A 20,701-nucleotide genomic window follows, 5' to 3' on the forward strand; every position below is an offset into this window, starting at 1 on the left:
TGGGGGTGTGGTCTCATGTCCATAGAGTCACAATGTGCACATGCATATGACATAATACAGTGCCTCTGATCAGAATTTAAAACCTCATCAAAAACACTAAATTTTACCGCTTCAAGTAAAACGACAACTCGTGTTAAATCAAGAAATCAAAATAAGCTCAAAATTAACAAAGTAAACATCAAACTGACTGAAATATTTTTGAAATCATTATAACTTACTTACTACTTACTTTAATTATTTAGTCAAATTCAGATTCAATCAAACAACAGTTGAATATGACATGAAGTTTTATTAGTCTTCACCTGCCTCCCATGCTTAGGTGTGTTGGTCACATGACAGGTTTCATGAGCTATATGGTGTCATGTGACCATCTTATCTGCACCAGTTTGACAATAGGGGAACAAACTGAAGGTGAATCAGATTAAAACTCTGTTAACACTTACTCTGGTCCTTTAACCCTCAGGACATTTTTGTACATTATTCCTTTTTTTATTTGTATATTGTTGGACAGGCTTCATTAAACCTGACTGGGTCCTGATGCAGGTCAGTGTATACACAATACTACAAACAGTACACACAGTACTGTTTGTATGAAATACACCAGTGTTTTGGTGTCAGTTTGATAAAGCGCTGTTAAGTATTCAGGTTTATTCTGATACAGAGGTGAGATGTTTGTCAGTTTTTTTTTATTTGTCTGTAAATATTTGACACAATGGAACAAATTAACACGTTGCAAAAACGGTAAAATCAACAGATGACCTGTCAGCACATCTCTGTTTTCTTTACCTCTGGATCTTCTGTTTATTTACATATAAGCACAGTGAACTGCCTTTGCAAATATAATCTGGTCTAGTTTACTGGCATTTAAATGCACTTGGTGCATTTAAATGTGGTCTTTGAATTCATCTTTATTGAGATTTTATTAGCAGCTGTTCAGCTCTTTCATTTAGTGGCATTTTCAAAGGACATGTGCATAGGATTGTGGGTGTTTAAACATTACCGAGGGTCTTTTAAGTTCTTATCCTAGTCCTCTGGCGATGTAGTTTTATGTAAAATAAGAATCCACCTGCTGTGAACAGAATCATTGAACCGTGTGTTGGTGTAAACGCTGAACCTGACAGTCACAGCTCAGGGCTCACAGCTTTCGCACAGTGAGCCTGACAGTCACAACTCAGGTGAATTCTAAAATTTCCCACTGCCCTGAATGCAGCAGTAGTTTGACATTCACAGTCTGATTGTTGTGTTGTCAGTGTTTCAACAGCAGCTGGAGACTCACCTGCACAGGTACGACCTTCACTCTATTTACCACTATGTCATTTGGTCACATATGATGCATATTTAATGGATTGCTAATGAAAAATATTAGGTTTTGATTAGTTGTAGTTATTTCAACACTACAGAGCATGTACTGCTGAACAAACCAATGATAGAAGTGACACATAAATGACAATAAGCACCAAAGAAAAGAACAAAAACAGTCATTACAGCTTGTCTTTTAGTTTATTGAACACTGTGAATTATATGTGTTTTATTTGCAATTAACTTGGCTTAAAATCCCAACAGAGTCCAGACAGAAGCAGTGTCAGGAGTGTACCAGTAAAACCAGTTTCTCTCAGTCCAGGAAGAGCCCTGCTCCTCGTATCCTCAGACATTAAACTATTGTCTGATAAATGTCTGTTAAAGACTTTTAATAACATCTTCGCTAAAACATTATGGAAGTTAACTATTGTTCTGCTTTACCAAAACAAACCAAGAAGTCAAATGGAAAAACCGTTAAAATCTGGTTTGAAAAAATCAGGATGAAAAAACACATTTACTACAACAGCATCAATAAAATGAATTTAACTTCTCTGACGTATTTTCTTCTATCTTTCCTTCCATTTAACAGTAAATTGATGTTTTAAAATCTGTTTTTTACATTTTATAAACCAAACCATGGACACTGAAAATGATTTGTTTGTGTTTTTTCATGTCGTGGTTGAAAGAGTTTCTTGTTCTTAACCATCATTTATCAGTATCAGTCTTTTATTTCACAGGTTATATTTTTCAGGACTGTTTCTGTTTTGTTGCGTCATCATTCTGAAGTCACTGTGTCCCTAAGTCTGAAAATCAGTTTGTGATACTTTTTGGAACTACTTACTGATTTTCAATTTTATGTTTTTTTGCAGAACATGTTTTTTCCTTTATGTCTAACAAGCCAAAACCCTGAAGTAAATGCAGCCTCTGAAATTAAATGACACCCACATCAACATTGTGAAAAGTCTATGATCTTTGACCAAATGATGGTTATTGTTGAACTGTGTCAGGTTTTACAGTGTGTGAACTCTCAGTGTTTCAGTGTTTAATGGATGAACAGAAAAACAACATTAGGTTTAACTTTAATCTGGAATCATTCATTCATTCATACATTTACAGCTTTTGTTTTCTTTGTTCAGATCAGAATGTAGCTGTACTTTTACTGCAGTTCTGTACTTCAGACTTAGACTCAGATTTATTGTCATTCAGAACCATGTGACATAAATGAACGAAACCCAGTTCCCAGATCTCAGTGTATGCAGTATGTCGTTAGCCTCATATCATAATTACCTAAGTCATACACAAATGGACAAAAGTATGTGGACATGTTGAATCCAGGTGTTTCTTTTCTAACAGGGGTCTGGGATACAAAACAATCACGACAAATGCCATAATATAGTTTTATATTGGGATAAATATCATTGCATTGGTTTTTTGGTTTAAATTGTTATCTTTGCTTCCAAAATGCCTCAGAGATGGTTTTTAATTAATTTCTCTGAACACTGATTTTTTTTTATATCTATGACTATGATTTTAAATGTTCTAATAATAAATTTCCAAAGTACTTTGTGTTCTGACTGTAAATAATAATTTTCTACCACAACTCTCCATTTACTTTCTTCACATCTCACTGAGGAAGAAAAATCTCCTATTAAACTTTAAGGAAATATTGATGTTTATAAACTATATGGACATAAATATTGGGACACATCATGTCTACAGCTGCAAGATGTCCTGTTCATGATGATCTGGCATAGAAACATCAATATTAACAATCAATTTGACATTTATTCCAATATAAAACTATATTGTTACATTTGTCATTATTGTTTTTATCCCAGACCCCTGTTAGAAAAGACATACCTTATTTCAATGTTTCCACATATTTTTGTCCATTTGTGTATGAGTTGGGCAATTATGCTATGAGGCTAATGATATATAAGATTAAAATAGTAATAAATAAAAAAGTGAGATAGAAGAGCTAAAATAGAATAGAATAAGAACTATCATAAAATCTTTTGAAATTCAAAAAAAATTAACCCTAAGTATGTACAGTATTATATAATGAACATCAACATCTGAGCTGTTTTATGTATTTTTGTCTTTCTACTATACCAACAAATAAATTATTCTTTTTTTTACTTTACATTACTTTACATATTTGTCTGATGCCACAGTTATATTGTTTGTCTGTTTATTTGTTTATCTTTTTATCATCCATTTATCTGTCTGTAGGTGAGCGGCTTCTAGATGATTGACAGGCCATGGACCAATCACTGTCCAGTTGGCGGCCTCATGCGAGTGTGCTCAGTTGTTTCCCGCCCTCTGTGGGCAGAGATGTTGCTGTTGCTGTGGTGAAGTCCTTGGCAGTCGGCCTTGGAAACCCCAACACCCAGAGCCTGCTACGCACAGACGGACAGGTGAGTTACCTTCGCACATGCTCAGTGTTGATGTGTAATCATTCAGTGTTTGTTCAACAGTTAGAAAATCATTCACCTCAAGCACACAGGACTTAAACTCAAACATACTACTGTTCTATGTGTGGCTGAAACTATTGCAAAACAAACAAACAAACAAACAAACAAACAAAACCAACTGGTTTCATATAATAATAATACATTTCATATATTAAAGGGTCTATATTAGTAGTTCTACCTTTAAATATTCAGAAATAACTTAAAATTCTCATCATAGTGTTTTTAATAAAAATCTGTGAAGTTTGTTGATCCACAGTTCAGACTAAACTGTAAGTTCTGACCTTCTTTGTTGGATTCCAAACAGATCTTTAGTTCAGCTTTTGACAACACAAACTGAACAGAAAACAGAGGTGATCTGTGGTTTTACTGTAGTTGCTTTCAGTCTAAAAACAGAGCTAAGCTAACAGAGCTATAATGTAAACTATCAGCTGAGACAGCACGTCAACATTATAAGACACAGCATTATTATAACAACTGTTGAAGTAAGTGTCTATGAATTTTAGTTTTTGAATAAAACTTGATGATACCATAGTACAGATGTATGGAAACTATGAGCTTTATACTTAATTCAGTGACTGATTCAGTCTATGGATACATAGGGTCGATTCATTGGTGGTTTTGGACCTAAGTATGTTCTGGCACCAGACTGACCCCTGCTGGTCAGAGTCTGGAACATTAATACTATATAGAACCATTTTAATCTGTGAAGTCTCCTTCATGCACACTGGCCAAAAACACTGGCCAAATAAGCACCACATCAATGCTTTAACAACTGAGCTGAAATCAGTGACCCAACAGGCTACTGTCAATAAAAACCCTTTAATTTACTTGGGCAACAGCTGCTACAGAGACAGGACAGAATCACCTGTCATTCAGTACTGTGTTGAGAGACTTGATAAAGATTTGACGAATCAGTGATGTTTATGTTGGTATTTTTGTTCTAAAAGACTTATGTGTTTTATCATCTATGTTAAAGCTTATAAATAATTATCAACAGAGTCTGAGAAACTTTGTAGTTCTTCTAGTTTATCAGTTGATATCAATAGTTATTGCGATAAATGTCAAATTATTCAGATGGTTATTTTTGCTTTTTGCATTATTTGGAAAAGATGAAATGATGAAAAAGACTTGAGTAGCAACAAGACAACTAAAAAAGAAAATAATAAAAATGCTGACAGAGACATTGATAACCATATGATTAGTGTGAGATGTGGACATGAGTCATAGTCCGTCCAGATGTGGACTGGTCTGGGTTCAGGTCTGGGGTCTGTGTTTGCAGGTGAAATGGACCATGGAGGTGTTGTGTTTCGGTCTAACTCTCCCACTGGATGGAGACACCGTCAGGCTCTGTGTGGACGTCTACACTGATTGGCTGAAAACCCTGTTCTCCCAGAGAGACTCCATCCCTCCGCCAATCAGGAAAGAGCCGGATCTGTACGCTCAGAAGATCCTCCGACACCTGTACAGTCTGTTCCTGCCCAGGTACGACACACCTGAGCTGATCCAGAATTGAATCCATACATGGACCGTATGTTTGACCCCCATGGTCTACGGGAAACAGAGCTAATGTTATGTTTTCATGGTCAGAAATGAGAGATAGAACATTAATGCTTTACTAAATAATTTTTTTTATTTATCATTATGAGTAAGACCCCGCCCCCCTCCTCCTCCAGGTCGGACCAGGTGAGTCCACTACACCTGTCTCTCTGTCAGCAGGTGTTATGTGCAGTTCAGTCTATGGCCAGAGACAGCGTTGTGATGAGCAGAGACACCTGGGAAACTCTGCTGCACTTTCTGCTCAGGATTAACCACTTGATCCTGGTCCTGCCCCTCGCCTCAGGTGAGCTGGTGGCCCCGCCCCCTTAGGTCAGTCCTCAGGTGTGTGACTCGCCAAAGGCAAATGTCAGATGATAATGGATTAGATTTATATAGCGCTTTTTTAGTCACTCAAAGCGCTTTACATTATTGACCCATTATTCATTCGCTCCCACATTCTCCCTCTGGTGGTAGTAAACTACATATGTAGCCACAGTTGCCCTGGGGCAGACTGACAGAAGCATGGCTGCCAATTTGCGCCAACGGCCGCTCCGACCACCACCAAACATTCCTACGCATTCATACACCAGTGTGAGTTGCACTGGAGGCAAGGAGGAGGAGATAAATATGAGACGTATCATTAGCCTCATAGCGTAACTGCCTGTTCTAGCTCAGGTTCCACATTCAGACCAATATGATCTAAAGTCAAATAATAATATAATAACCTATAAATAATAATTCAACATTTTCTCTTTGTTTTAGTATAAAAAAAGTAAAATTACATTATGAAAATGTGAATAACCTGAACAACCATGCACAACCTGAATTTTCAACTTCCTGAAAGTGCAATTTCAACAATATTATGTGTCAGCTTATTATTAACACAACTTACAGATCCCAGTGGATCTACAAATACACAAAACTTTTAATAACAGACAGAATACTGTCAAAATTGCACTCACTTTTCTTCAGACATTTCATGTTGTTTATATTTATTCAGGTTCTACATATTTTATTGTGAAAGGATAGTTTGAAAATATAAATATTTTCCTAATGTAATTTTACTTTTTTCACAGTAAACCAGAAGAAATTTTGTTGGCATTATTTATAGGTAATTATGTTTATTTATTATTTCATTTGAGATCACATTGGTCTGTATGTGACCCTTGAACTAAAACTAGTTCAACACCCTTGACTGTTAATATCTTCAGTGCAGTTTTTGCACTCTGGGGTCTGATTGGACGCCTTGGCAGGCCAGTTTTTGGCCAAAAAAAGTCATTTTTGGTCAAATTGTGATATGACTTGGGCAACTATCCCATGAGCCTAACAATATGGACAAAAGTCTTTTACACCATTTTAAGCTTATGCCTTTTACATCATTTTTTCTTTTTTTCTTTTTTTTTTTTTTTTTTAAACCTATTACCTGTCTGTCTGCCTGTGCAGGTGCATCAGACCTGTCTCACCTGTCGCTGTCTGTGCTTTTGGAGGTGTGGCTTCTTTCCGCCGCTCGTTGTTTCCCATCTCGCTCTTTGTGGCAAACGTGTCGACAGATGTTCAACAGCTGGAGACACCAGCCAATTGCTGTGGAGACATGGAGCCGAGTCACTGCAGCGCTAACATCCAGGTCACCATGGCCACGAGTAGATTCAAGGGACCGCCCAACATTAAATCTGATCACATATGTCAACACACAACAGTTTTTTTGTTGTTCATCTTATTTTGTTGTCACTGTTAAATTTAGTTAGTTTTATCATTGATCATTTTGTCGGTTATTGACATCTTTCCATTTACTCCGGTCTTTGTTGTTTGTAAGTTATCAGTTGGTGTTTGTCATTATTGTAGGTTACTGTCTCTGACCTACGGTCCACTGTTCCCGCCATTTAAAGTCCCAGATGAAGATGCTGCTCTGGTTCCTACAGATCTGGACGATGAGCGAATCCCTCTCACCTGGTTCAGGTTTCTGCATATGTTCAGGTTAGGCAGCGTCATGTGTCAGACTGACCAATCATATGGTTGGTAACACACCTACTGATGTGAATGTGGGTCCAAATGTTCTGTCCTGAGATTTACAGACTAAACATGTATAAATCAGATGCAAGTCAGATGCTAAGTTATATTTCATGTCATTTGTCATCTTTCCTTCAGTAACCCTGTGGAGCTCTGCAGACCTCCTCTGATTGGACGATCGGGGAATGCCCATCCCCCTCCCCCTCAGGATGAGGCGTTCTGGGACAGTCAGCTGCCCAATATCTTCTTAAAGGTCATGAGTGGAGTGAGCCGCCTGGTGGATGCTTTCCTTGGTACGCTGACCTCTGACCTCTGTGTTCCGTTATGGCTCGGTGATGGTTTTCCACTGCAGATGTAGAGCCACCTCAGTGTGGCTGGTTGGTAGTTTATAAACTATATGGACAAAAGTATATGGACACATCATGTCCACAGCTGTACCATATCTTGTTCATGATGATTTAAGATAAAAACATCAATATTATCTTGAAGTTTAATGGGAGATTTTTCTGCCTCAGTGAGATGTGAAGAAAGTAGATGGTTAGTTATTTACAGTCAGAGCATGAAAAATATTTTTGAAATTTAGAGGCAGAACGTTTAAAATCATAATCATGGTTAAAAAAAATTATGTTGCGAGAAATTAAGTCAAAACCATCTCTGAGGCATTTGGGATGCAAAAATAACAATTTAAACCAAACTAACCAATGCAGTGATATTTATCCCAATATAAAACAATATTATGACATTTGTCTTTATTGTTTTGTTGAAAAGAAAGACCTGAATTCAATGCGTCCATATACTTTTGTCCACATAGTGAATGTACAGACTACAGAGAGAATGTCTGTTTAGTGTGGTGAGTTTATCACTGATGACACGGTGATGATGATTCTCTTTGACTAATAAGCTGTTAGTGTTTTCACATCACCTTTTGTTTCAGCTCAGAAACCCAGCTCAGTCTAAGAAATACCAATTTTCATAAAGTATTCTATTCTATTCTATTCTATTCTATTCTATTCTATTCTATTCTATTCTATTCCAGTCCAAAGACATGCACTGATAGGTTTATTGGTTAATCTAAATTGCCCATAGGTGAGTGATTGGTTATTTGTCTCTATATTATCAGCCCTGCGATGAACTGAAGACATGCCCAGGGTGTACCCCACCTTTGCCCATAAGTGGAATAGGCTCCAGTGACCCTAGTGAGGAAAAAGCGGGTTCAGATAATGAATGAAAGAATGAATGTATGAATGAATGAAGTATTCTGATTATTCATAACTTTAATTTTCTGATAGAAAACCAGAAAGTTGAGACACATCTGTAACAGAATCTGAAACTGTTTCAGGTTTAACTGAAAACACCAAAGAACCAACAGAGGATTTGTTGCTAAACACAGGTACACACTCTGTTTACAGGTACACCTGACTACAGTTATTTACATGATCGATGCTGTTAATGATGTTTTTCTGTTTTCTGTTTCTGTTTATGGTGTGATGTTTCCAGGACTGACATCGAAGCTCCACCCAAGGGACCGCCTGCCTTCTCTTGGTAAAAGACAAACTGAATCTGATCAATTAAACAAATCAATAAGCTAATCGGGAATGACATCAACACACTAGAAGACTGCAACAAACTGCATGTCACAGAGAACTAGGTTGTTTTAGTGGATTTGTTTATGAATTTGGTGTGAGTTGAGTAAATTATCTGTAAGAATCAGGTCAAATCATCACATGTGAGTAAAATTCATTGTTGCAGATTCATGTGAGGTGTGGTGGAAAATGGAAAAAATCCTGAAAAATTTAAGTGATGTGACAAGGTATTTACATGATAGACCCATCTGCCTGTAGGAGGCGCTAAAGCCACTGGTTAATGGTTTACTAACACAGGAAGAAGAGCCATTATCATGACCTGCAGCACTAATATCTTTGTCAGAATATGAAAGTATTAAGCCATAAAGACCCAGAGCTACTTTTGTTTCACTTCCCAAATACATTTTTCTCTCTATTTAACCTTTCTTAAGTGATTTATCACCATTTATTATAATCTTATCCTCTATATTTTTGCATTTTTCAAAGAAAATCAGGTATTTTCCCATATTTAATTCACTGATCATGTAGATGTTCATTGAAGCTCATATTAAAGTTGAGGGTTATTATATCAGAAACAGAAAACTGAAGAAAAAGTGACTTTTTCAGTCAAATCTATCATTAATTGAACATAAACCCAGTGTGTCCATCCACTGTTATTTATCAAACTCCATGGGTTTATTATTTTTTCTTCATTCACTTTGTGGCTTATGTTGTTCTTGTTGCTTATTATTTTTGTAAATTTTTTTAATTTATTTTGTTCATTTTATTGATTACTTTGGCTGTTTTTGTTCATTTTCTTGCTTATTTTATTCATTTTTTTTTACTTAATTTCAGTCATTATTTTTGCTTTTTTTCATGTTACTTATTATTTTGTAAATTTTTTGCTCATTTTATTATTATTTAATACAGTATATATATAATCAAAAAACCCAGTGTGTCCATCCACTGTCAGTGATCCAACTCCATGGGGTTTACTGGTGAATCAATGCTGTAAAAGATGACAGTGTTTCCACGGTAACTACAGAGCCTCTGAATGTCCAAATGGGTCATATCTGATGACCATGAAAAGAGGACAAGGGCATTTTACACCAATTATTTTCATGGATTGGTAGGATTAGTGGATCAACAGGTATTAAACATTAGATGGTCAGTAGAAGTTTGTGGTTGCCAGTGGCTGTTTGGGTCTTTAGGGTTAAATAAAGGTAGAATGACTGTCTGTCTGTTTCTGATTACATGTGATTGGTTTGTTGTTTGGTCAGGTATTGCGGTGACCAGGAGTCCGTTCAAGGACCGCCTCCCCGCCTATGGTAAACTTACACCTGCCTTAGTGATTCTGCGTTGACCATTGGATCAGGTGTTCATCTGTCCACTGTCCTCCTCAGGTATGTCCCGGCCTCGGTCTGGCAGTGCCCCGCCCACTCCTGTCACCTTACTGAGCATGCCCAGTGGCTCCACATTGACCTCCTCCCCTCCTGTACTCAACAGACGACAAAAAGCTGCAAACATTTCTAAGGTAACGAGAGTCTACCTGTGTGATGTCATCCAGGTCACATGATAAGATAAGATAAGATAAGATAAGATAAGATAAGATAAGATAGACGTTATATACTTATGGAACAACAAACATTAAGAGAAAAAAATCTGCTGTTTTATATAATTATTGATATAAATTTAGATTTAAATTGAAATTTTGTATACATATTTACAGTATATTTTCACATGCAGATGACTTAAACTGATACTTTAGACCTGGATCAGTTTCAGAAACAATCGATGTGATTAGATTTGTTCATTTTCTGACCATAACACTGTCAAGGGGATTCAATTTCCTCATAAATGGGCTCGATGTGGGATCTGTGGTGTTCAGGTCTATATTTGAGCTTGGTTTACTTGACACACAAGCTGTTGTTTGTAATTCATTATATTTAATTTGTACAACTGGTTGTATTTTAGACAGAATTGATGCTGTTAAAACAAACTCAACACCTGGAACCCTTTCAAATTAAAAGCCTTCAGTTGACCAAAACTACATTTTTAATAACATGGTTTTTATTGTGAAAGCTTTGCCATCTTGGGGAGGTCATATTAACACATAAACTCCTGCAAAGATTAAAATCACACAATAACATATTAGATGAGGAATCAGAACAGCACAGTTTTATGGCAGTAGAAGTGAACGTTACGTTTAAGCCAGTATATGAGCAACTCCAGGAGGTTAGTTTAACCCTGGTCTTTATTTGTCAACCTCGACTGTTATCAGACAAACAATTCTAACTGACCTCTGGAAATACACACACAATATACACATAGACTATCAGAAACACACAGTACCTAAAACACACTGTACAACCAGAGGTGACCTGTGGCTCCAGTTAAGAAAACCTGAGTCTGCATCGACTCTTTATAAAACAGCTGAAGATGTGATTGTTCAGAGAAGCCTTTAGTTGAATGGGTGGCTTAGTTTGTTATTTTAATGCTATGTTTATCTCATCGGCCATGAGCTGTTGTGAAGGAGCTGTGTTCGGTGCCATTTTCACCGTAGTCTCTCCTTGTCGTCTTTGTCTTTGTTGTCGTCCTGCAGGAGGAACACCTGCTCCTCCTGCCTATTTACACTCACATTTACAGACTCAAATACTCGACAGCGGCTCATAAAGTGAATTTCTCGTTCTAAGGTGGACTCGTACTGACAGGTTCTGCTGTACTACATTAATCATCTGGCACCTAAAATGATGAAATAGTGTCAGTGTGTGTGTGTGATGATACTAACTGATGTCCTCATGTCCTCCTCCTCAGTGGAGGTGTCCCCCCTCCCCTTCTCCTCTCAGGTCGGATGTGGACTCCCTCCTCCACCTGTTTGGTCGTTGGCTGTTTGATGCAGCTCTGATGGGCAGTAGTCAGGCTGGTCAGTATGATGCCTTTAACGTCTGAACAAGAGAAGAAGAAATTAGAAGAAAATGGATTTGAACAAGTTGGATCAGAATTGGGACATAATAATAAAAAGATTTTCAAAAAAATGTTGAAACGGCATCGACAACAGATTTAAATATCATTAGCTTCATATCATAATTGCCTAGCTCACACACAAGTGGACAAAAGTATGTGGACATATTTAATTCATTTGTTTCTTTTCTAACAGGGGTCTGGGATACAAAATGATAATGACAAATGTCATATTATAGTTTTATATTGGGATAAATTTATTAAATATTAACACTGATGTTTCTATGTTAGATCCTCATGAACAGGACATCTTACAGCTGTAGACATGATGTGTCCCAATATTTATGTCCATATAGTTTAGAAACATTCCTTAAAGTTTAAAGGGAGATTTTTCTTCCTCAGTGAGATGTGAAGAAAGTAGATGGTTAGCTGCGGTAGAAAATTATTATGTACAGTCAGAGCATGAAAAGTATTTTAGAAATTTAGAGGTAGAACATTTAAAGTCATAGTCATGGATAAAAAAACAAAATCAATGTTGAGAGAAACGAAGTAAAAACCATCTCTGGGGCATTTTGGAAACAAAGATAACAATTTAAACCTAACAAACAAATGCAGTGATATTTATCCCAATATAAAACTATATTATGATATTTGTTATTCCCATTTGGTATCCCAGATCCCTGTTAGAAAAGAAACACCTGAATTCAACATGTCCACATACTTTTGTCCATATAGTGGATGACTTGGGCATGTATGCTATGAGGCTAATGATATACACTGTACAGAACTAACACTACTATAATGTTAGAATCATGTACTAATTTATTGTTTGGAGTTTGATCCATTTATTTCATTCAGACTCTGGGAGATGGACTTAAAAAACAATGTTTGCACATGGTGTGATGATAACACCAAGTGAATGTCAAACGATGATGGAAATCAAAGTATAAAAATATATCATTAGCTCATGTCATATACAAATTATTTCAATATAAGGTATTGTTGCTGTGATGTCAGATTCGTGGTCATCTGGTCGAGCGGAGGCCTGTGGAACGCTGTGCAGGATATTCACCTGTAAGAAGACGTCAGAGGACATCCTGCCTGTTTACCTGTCCAGGTACCTGTCAATCAAAGTTAAAGCATCCACTCACCTTATGATCCCCATAGGGAAACTCAGTCCATCTGTACCTGTCCACATGTTCTGACTGACTCCTTGGTTCTCTCAGGTTCTACCTGATTCTCCGTCAGACCCTCCAGATCTCAGAGGGGGCGTGTCCTCTTATTTTGGCATCCGTCCTCCTGAATTCTTCCTGTCTGTTCTGTTGTGACCTGACAGGGGTCAATCTGTTACTGCCCACCTTCACTGCAGCACTGGAGGACGTCCTGCTTGACAGGTATGGAGATCAGGTGATGAAGGTCAGCTAACCCAGGTCATGTCTATACCTTTACCCTGATCTGTCCAGAGAAAAAAGACGCATGATCCTTATTTAAAATGTCAGTTTCACAACAGAGATGATAGAGCATGATGAGCTAAAAAATAACACATGAAAACAGATCATTTGATGCGTTTATTAAACAAAAGATCTAATTTCTGAGTGATGTTAAGATGCAGATTTATCCTGTTTGCTCAGGTTAAAGCTGTGTTTCAGACACTGCGTTGTGGTTTCAGAGACCTGCTGAGGTTTCCAGCTGCAGTCAACCCAGTGGAGTTGAGGAGGTCCTCCATCCTCATCCTGCTGTCCCTGCTCCCCCTCCCCCTGCAGTTTGGATCTGTCCAATCAGAGGTGACCTGTCTCAGATATGAATAAGCAGGTTCTAGTCTTTATGCATATACACTATAGCTGAACTATAGAGTATATGATGTCAAACTCATTTTCTTTCAGGTTCCACATTCAGCCCAATTTGATCTCAAAGGGGCCAAACCTGTTTGTAGTCTTTGAACCGTACTATAGTGTCACTCATAGCATTAATGTCATGACTGAGTTTCTTTGGTCACAGATGGGATTCATTCATTTTCAGGAATGTTCAAAGTTCACACAGACATAACATGATGAAGCTGATCACATGACCCATGTCATATCAAACAGGTGAAGCGTTCAGTCCAGCAGGCAGAGGGGTAAATTTGCTGGTGATGGTGATGACATATATTTTAGTTTCAGTCCTTGTCGCTGTAAATTCTCTGTTATTGTGAAAAAGTGTTCTTTTCGTGTGCTCAGCTCCCATCGGACAGACATGTCAGCTTCCTGTCTCTGAAACCCCGCCTTCTCAGCATTCTGATTGGAGGACTGCAGACAGAGAATGATGTCGCCAACACACATCTGATCCTGGGTAAATTAATTCATAAAATAATTTTTGCATCATTAAAGTCACAACACCCTCTACTCAGACCTATTAACAAATATTTATTGTTGTAAATTTAAAACGATCTAAACAGAAAATAAATCCAGCTGTGGACACTGATAGAGACAATGCAGTGGAATCAAATTTAATCTGCAGAATAAAATATGGATGAAGAAATGAAACACACTGAGCAAACATGATGTAAACCAGTTAGATCTGTACATCTCTATTGGAGAGGATCCAAACAGCAGATTGTTTTTGTGTTTGGGTAGCGGCCATGTTGAACCTGGTTCAAGACTCTGCTGTGATAGAAGCTGCAGGACGAAACCAGAAGGTGAGTCAGTACAACTGTAACTCTACTGAAACACAGCAGGTCATGTTTTTGTCTCCTACTGTTATAACTGTCTGGTCTGTAATGACAGAGCTTTAGTTTAGTAAGAGTCTGTTTTTGACCCGCTCTATATGTAAAGTGTCATGAGATAACTTTCGTATGATTTGGCGCTATATAAATAAGATTTGATTGATTGATTAATTAATTGATTGATAGTTTGTTGAGGTGTAATACCCTTGATGGCCACTAGAACCTTTATCCCAAATGCAATGAAGTGCATCAGTTTCGGTATGTAAGATTAGTACATGATGGTTCTAGAACAGCTTTCTAGGACACATAAATGGAACAGAGTTGAGATTATTTTCATCTATAACACCTGTGCTTATAGTGATGTAATAAGTAAAAATGTCTGCAATGAAAAAGGTCGGCGCTCCACTCCAGGTGTCCAACAGCATCCTCAAACCAGCGGGTGAAAATGGGTCACAGTGGTTTGGACTCAAGCAGCTACTCCTCACAGCTTTCACGTGTGAATAAAATAACTTCCTTCCTTGATCGGACACAGTTTTCTGTCGTGTTTCTAGGAACCTGATCTTGGACCAGTTAGAGACAGAAGAGCAACGGCTGGAACCAGACAAACCAGTACAGAGTTTTATTAATTTATTGTGTTAAATGAGTTCCGTCTTATTATCTTATTATCTGCCAAGGGAAGTAAACTCTGTCTGTGTGTGTGTGTTTGTGCGCACGCATGCGTGCGTGTGTGTGTGTGTGTCTGTGTTTGTCTGTGTGTGTGTTGTCGTGGTTACCAGCTGTCCAGGCAGATTCAGCGGTGGTCATGTGGGTTCAGTTTGTGCGTCTGCTGACCCAGCGTCTGACATCTCAGTGGAGGAATGACTCAGCAGTTTGTCTGTCAGCACTGGAAGTACTGGGAGGACTGGCCAAGGTGGACACACAATAAACACTGATACAAAAAAACAAACACCAACACACTCTCACACTGTGACATTTTCAGGTTCATAACAGGAAACAAGTTCAGATAATATGGGACATCTGCTCCTTGTGCTTTCAAATGTCCAGGTTCTTAATTGGACGTGGACTTGGTCACCAACCAGAGGCAAAAGACACGTTCAGCATAAACCGCACATGACTTTGGTTCTGGACATGAAATTTTTTATTCAGAATAACAGCACTTACTGCCATTCCCCTGATCCTTTTTATTATCTCACTGGCCAGTCAGCCATGAGCTACTGTGAAGGCATCGTCTTTGTCGTATTCTTTAGAAATTTCTTCAGTCTTCTTCTCTGAAACTACCTGTAAGATTAAACTCAAATTTTATGTGTATCTTCCTTGGACAATGTCTACAAACTTTGATCACAGTTTTGAGAAATGTAGATTTTGGAATTTTTTACGAATTTTTGAAAATGTGTCTTTCCCTCTAATGGTCCATATTTTGATGGTTTATAACAGTTGTTTCCAACCTTGGAGTCGCGACCCCATGTGGGGTCACTTGGAATTCAAATGGGCTCACCTGAAATTTCTAGTAATTGATTGAAAAAACAAAAACAAAAACGTACTAATAAAAAATATATGGTGAGTTGAGAGAGACAATCACATACATAAAAGACACTGTGGTTGTGAAACTGAAGCACTGTCGTACTGTTTATCTTTCAAATGTTCATTGTGGTCAGTTTCAGATGCTGCAGCTCTTTCATAATTCATAGTTTGAGTTATTGTTTGTTCAGTATTAATTGTCAGCCTTGTAAATCCAAGCTGGACTGACTGTACATATCCTGACCAAGGAAAATAAAATTCTCCCTTTGTGCAGTAATCTACACCTGGCTTTTCTGCCTTCGTCCAGAATAGTATACATTATATAGACTAAATGTCCTCTAAAAATTAACGTTTATGTGGAACATAGTATAGCAAACTATTACATGGTCAAAAACAAATTAATTTTAGCAAAAAAAAAAAAAATCTCTGTTTTGAATGTCTGGGGTCGGCAGAAATTTGTGAAGTTAAAATGGGGTCACGAGCCAAAAAAGGTTGGGAACCACTGGTTTATAACATGTAAATGGTTACAGATATCAATCTAGTTCCTGTTGATCACTGTTAGAAGTCACATGTGAACTTTGATTGAATTAGTTGAGTTCTCCTCCAGTGAAAGTACCACCCACTTCTATTGGGAGATTGATCTCCTGCATCAAGACCACATGAAACAGAACCTGAAAACCTCACAAATTCAACTGGGGATTGATTAGATAGAACATGACGCTGACATACAGGAACACTGGGACTGTTTTTATTCCTGAGCTTGATTTTGTACATGAAGCGCTGACCAAGTCTCATGAATGTGCAGACTTCCCCACAGGACACCATTCAAATTGATTAGAAGGCCATCATTATATCACCACCTTTGGTCAGTCATCCTTGTCCTCTGACCCTCTGCAGGTGGAGGTGAGTGTGGAGGAGTCAGAGAAAAGGCGAGCGGTGAGTTCAGTCTGCAGTTACATCGTGTTCCAGTGCAGCCGTCCTCCTCCTCTGCATTCAAGAGACCTGCACTCCATCATTACTGCAGCATTTCACTGTCTGAATGTCTGGATCACACAGCACCCTGACATGTTAAACCACCAGGTAACTAATAACACCACACCCCAACATGTTAAACCACCAGGTAACTAATAACACCACACCCCGACATGTTAAACCACCAGGTAACTAATAACACCACTCCCCGACATGTTAAACCACCAGGTAACTAATAACACCACACCCCGACATGTTAAACCACCAGGTAACTAATAACACCACACCCCAACATGTTAAACCACCAGGTAACTAATAACACCACACCCCGACATGTTAAACCACCAGGTAACTAATAACAGCACACCCCAACATGTTAAACCACCAGGTAACTAATAACACCACACCCCGACATGTTAAACCACCAGGTAACTAATAACACCACACCCCAACATGTTAAACCACCAGGTAACTAATAACACCACACCCCGACATGTTAAACCACCAGGTAACTAATAACACCACACCCCGACATGTTAAACCACCAGGTAACTAATAACTAATGGTAACTAATTACACTTGTGTCTGTGTGTTTGTGGATGCTTCGTGTTGTAGGACTGTTTAGTGGAGGTTCTGGAGATTGTGGAGCTCGGTATTTCTGGTAGTATATCCAGGCAGGAAGAGAAAGTGAGGTGTAAAGAGGAAAAGGAGCTAAACCCCGCCTCCCTGAGAGTGAAGGAGGCCGCTGAGGCCACGCTGAGCTGGTGAGTAAAACAAACCCACCTACACATACAATCTGTCCAGCCTTACATATGATAATTTGATTTTACTTTATTTACAGACATGATCAGGGTGGATTCTACGTCTGTTTATGTGTCTCCTTGTCTGATGTCTTTTACTCAGTTCTGCTTATTAGAGGTCAACCGAGGCTCATATGATAATGATATTGATTTTAACCAAACATCAAAATAATTAATCAATAAATCTGGGACTGAAGAATCCTTCACAACCCTTTCCCTGCCGCGGTACTGGTCTGATTTGGTTTGATATGATGATGGTTTGACATCTGTGAACTCCAGCATTAGCTTGTGTCTTTGTAGGAAGAACAACCAGTCCTACCTTGGGAGGAGTCCCTGAACGCACCATGAACTAAGCATACTGTAACAGGAGGATGCTCTGTCCTGGTACAAGAGGAGTATATTTTCCTTTAGGATGGAGGACACATTTTGTTCTGTGTCTGTTGTTAATCTAAGCCCCTAAGAAATCATTAATGAACTAAAGCAGGGGTTCCCAAAGTGGGGTATGCGTACCCCCAGGGGTACTTGGAGGAAGCCAGGGGATACTTGAAATTTTTTTGGAAAAATACATTAAATAAGTCGTCATGTTTTGAATACAAAATAAATAATGAGAATTAATGCTGAAATATAAAACACAATAAATACATTCATATAATAGTTTTTTTGTCTATCATCTTGTTGAAGCTTTGGTAACATTTTAAGAACATTTCTATTTTATATAATTCAAAATTAGTTTATTTGAGTAGCTAAGTAATTATTTTTTGTTGATGAAAGATTCATTTATTAATTAATGACCAGTTTATTAATTTTTCTTATCAATGAAAAAGGGCAATTTTCAGTTTATATTTTGCACACAAAATTTACTTATAAAAATGTGGGGTTTTTTTATATGTTTCAGTTAAATATATGTTGTTTGTTTACAAAGTTTTGAAAATATAAACAGACACCTTTAGCACAGGAACAAATTTTGCCTAATTTTTTTCTATCAAAAATGCTGAAGCGAGAGTTGGAGGTACATGGCTAAAAAGTGTATTTCAGGGGGTACTCCACTGTAAAAAAGTTTGAGAACCACTGTACTAAAGGTCCGGGCTAGCAGTAATAGTTCTGCATGTACCCATTTTAGCTACTTGGCTTCATTGTACTCATCCTTTATTCAACCAGGTTGTTTCATTCATCTTTTAAAGTCACCTGATCATCTGATAAATGAAAACCTGCTGCAGTTCTGTGGTCTGACAGCAGGGGGTGACATGCCTACACCTGACAGACTGATCCTTCTTCTGTCAGTGTGATGCAGGTTTCAGGGGCGTTCCCGCTGCTTGGAGGCCTGCTCAATGAAGACGCTCTGATTGGAGGTCCTGGTTTGAGTGACAGTAGTGTGAAGAGGTTCAGATACTTTGTTGTGGATGGGTCAGTGATCTTAGCCATGTTGGAGAAACCTCAGAACACAGATCTGTCGGATCAGGGTGAGTCAAAGTCTCCAGAAGTAAATCAGTGCTTTAGTATCTGATGATGTCATACCACTGACAGCCACTAGACCATAAATTGACTTAGTTGCACAGTGCTTGATGAAGTTTATTGTTTTATTGAGTCAGTAAGCTTGTGTTTATCATTAGTTCACACATGACCGCTTGCTTTCCTGTGATTCCACCCCTTATGTCCAAATATGGTCACTTCTGACTGCATCACAATCTTCTGGGGGCTCAGAACCCAATGGCTGATGCCACCATTTCTCTGTTGAGTGATTATGTACAGCAGGGGTGTCAAACTCATTTATTTCAGGTGCCACATACTGAAAACACTCAGTTCAGTACAAAAGATTTGGTTAATGTTTAGTTATCTCTCAACAGAGTGTCATACCTGAAACTGAACTCATTGATTTATTAAATTTTGTCTTTTTCTTTTTTTTTTGATCACTTAGCATCGTGTCCGTCCCTCACTGTGCTGATCCGAGGACCTTCAGGTCGACACTCCTGGACTCTACAGCTCCACCTACAGCCCAGAGAGGGGAGGGGCCAATCACAGGTGAGCACGGCATTACTCACCTGAGCCAATCACAGATGGTTCCAATGACTCTTTTCCTTCCTGTTTGTCCATCGTCCTCAGCAGAGTCCAGAACCCAAGGTCCCAGAACATCACGGTGCAGCAGCCCCAGAGGATGCTGGGATACAGTGTAACATCAAACATCAAGAGTTTCCTGAATATCTCGACAGAGTTCCTCCAGTTAAAGCAGATCTGAGTTTACCAGGTCTGAGGGAGACTGCCAACAAAGAGGCAAGACCTGTTCAGAACCAGAACCATGACCAGTGCTGAGGGTTTTATTTGTACCTCTTCTAGATGTATGCTCTTCTACCACCAGGTGCAGCGGCGGTTGGATCAGGTTCGAGCGGTGTTGAAGAGGCAGCGCCAGGTTGAAGCTCAGCCTCAGATGAGTGGGACATCTGTTGCCATGACGACCTGCAGGTCTGTGGTTTCTGGTGGTCCGGTTCAGACGGCGAGGCTCTTCCTGTCCCATCTGGGCCTGCTGACCCCCGACACCCTGAAGGTACAAGACACTCACCTGTTTTAACATTTATTCACCACGTTTCTGAACAGTGAACAGATGTGTTTTCATCTTTGTATTTAGATCCACTCAGTTTTATTTATCCCAGTTGTTTGTTATAGATCCATTTTCCTCCAGGTCTTTGTAACCTGCACAGAAGACAGCCCCTCTGTCATTTTAGATAAGATATATGAGAGAAATGAGAGATATGAGAGATATAGCTGTCAGAGAGGTGGTGAAGTTTATTTTTATATATTTCTCATAATTATTTTTTTTTTTTTTTACTTTATGAAGTTGTTGAAATTGAATTAAAAGTGTCAAAAACAGAGAAATTG

The 20,701-nt window shown here is 38.4% G+C and overlaps 1 protein-coding gene across 3 annotated transcripts in view; it reads left to right on the forward strand.

The window, feature by feature from the left end:
• Nucleotides 1-88: 88 nt before the first annotated feature.
• The window catches only part of LOC115419394 (ral GTPase-activating protein subunit beta-like), a 27,050-nt gene continuing 6,437 nt past the window's right edge, over nucleotides 89-20,701 (forward strand). Inside the window, exons 1-25 of one of the 3 annotated variants that reach the window (XM_030134135.1) lie at nucleotides 89-1,284; nucleotides 3,532-3,716; nucleotides 5,053-5,255; nucleotides 5,447-5,613; nucleotides 6,753-6,933; nucleotides 7,152-7,283; nucleotides 7,455-7,609; nucleotides 8,656-8,706; nucleotides 8,814-8,858; nucleotides 10,159-10,206; nucleotides 10,282-10,412; nucleotides 11,693-11,801; nucleotides 12,857-12,956; nucleotides 13,066-13,233; nucleotides 13,509-13,623; nucleotides 14,056-14,167; nucleotides 14,452-14,513; nucleotides 15,092-15,149; nucleotides 15,317-15,450; nucleotides 16,956-17,138; nucleotides 17,646-17,794; nucleotides 19,112-19,290; nucleotides 19,746-19,849; nucleotides 19,931-20,098; nucleotides 20,184-20,369. In XM_030134135.1, the coding sequence (XP_029989995.1) occupies nucleotides 3,561-3,716; nucleotides 5,053-5,255; nucleotides 5,447-5,613; nucleotides 6,753-6,933; nucleotides 7,152-7,283; nucleotides 7,455-7,609; nucleotides 8,656-8,706; nucleotides 8,814-8,858; nucleotides 10,159-10,206; nucleotides 10,282-10,412; nucleotides 11,693-11,801; nucleotides 12,857-12,956; nucleotides 13,066-13,233; nucleotides 13,509-13,623; nucleotides 14,056-14,167; nucleotides 14,452-14,513; nucleotides 15,092-15,149; nucleotides 15,317-15,450; nucleotides 16,956-17,138; nucleotides 17,646-17,794; nucleotides 19,112-19,290; nucleotides 19,746-19,849; nucleotides 19,931-20,098; nucleotides 20,184-20,369 (3,096 nt within the window). In that variant the 5' untranslated portion in view covers nucleotides 89-1,284; nucleotides 3,532-3,560. The remainder of the gene's footprint in view (nucleotides 1,285-3,531; nucleotides 3,717-5,052; nucleotides 5,256-5,446; nucleotides 5,614-6,752; nucleotides 6,934-7,151; nucleotides 7,284-7,454; nucleotides 7,610-8,655; nucleotides 8,707-8,813; nucleotides 8,859-10,158; nucleotides 10,207-10,281; nucleotides 10,413-11,692; nucleotides 11,802-12,856; nucleotides 12,957-13,065; nucleotides 13,234-13,508; nucleotides 13,624-14,055; nucleotides 14,168-14,451; nucleotides 14,514-15,091; nucleotides 15,150-15,316; nucleotides 15,451-16,955; nucleotides 17,139-17,645; nucleotides 17,795-19,111; nucleotides 19,291-19,745; nucleotides 19,850-19,930; nucleotides 20,099-20,183; nucleotides 20,370-20,701) is intronic. The other 2 variants (XM_030134136.1, XM_030134137.1) reach the window with 2 other exon arrangements.

The sequence above is a fragment of the Sphaeramia orbicularis genome, chromosome 5 (assembly GCF_902148855.1).
Source record: "Sphaeramia orbicularis chromosome 5, fSphaOr1.1, whole genome shotgun sequence".
Classification (NCBI taxonomy): Eukaryota; Metazoa; Chordata; class Actinopteri; order Kurtiformes; family Apogonidae; genus Sphaeramia; species Sphaeramia orbicularis.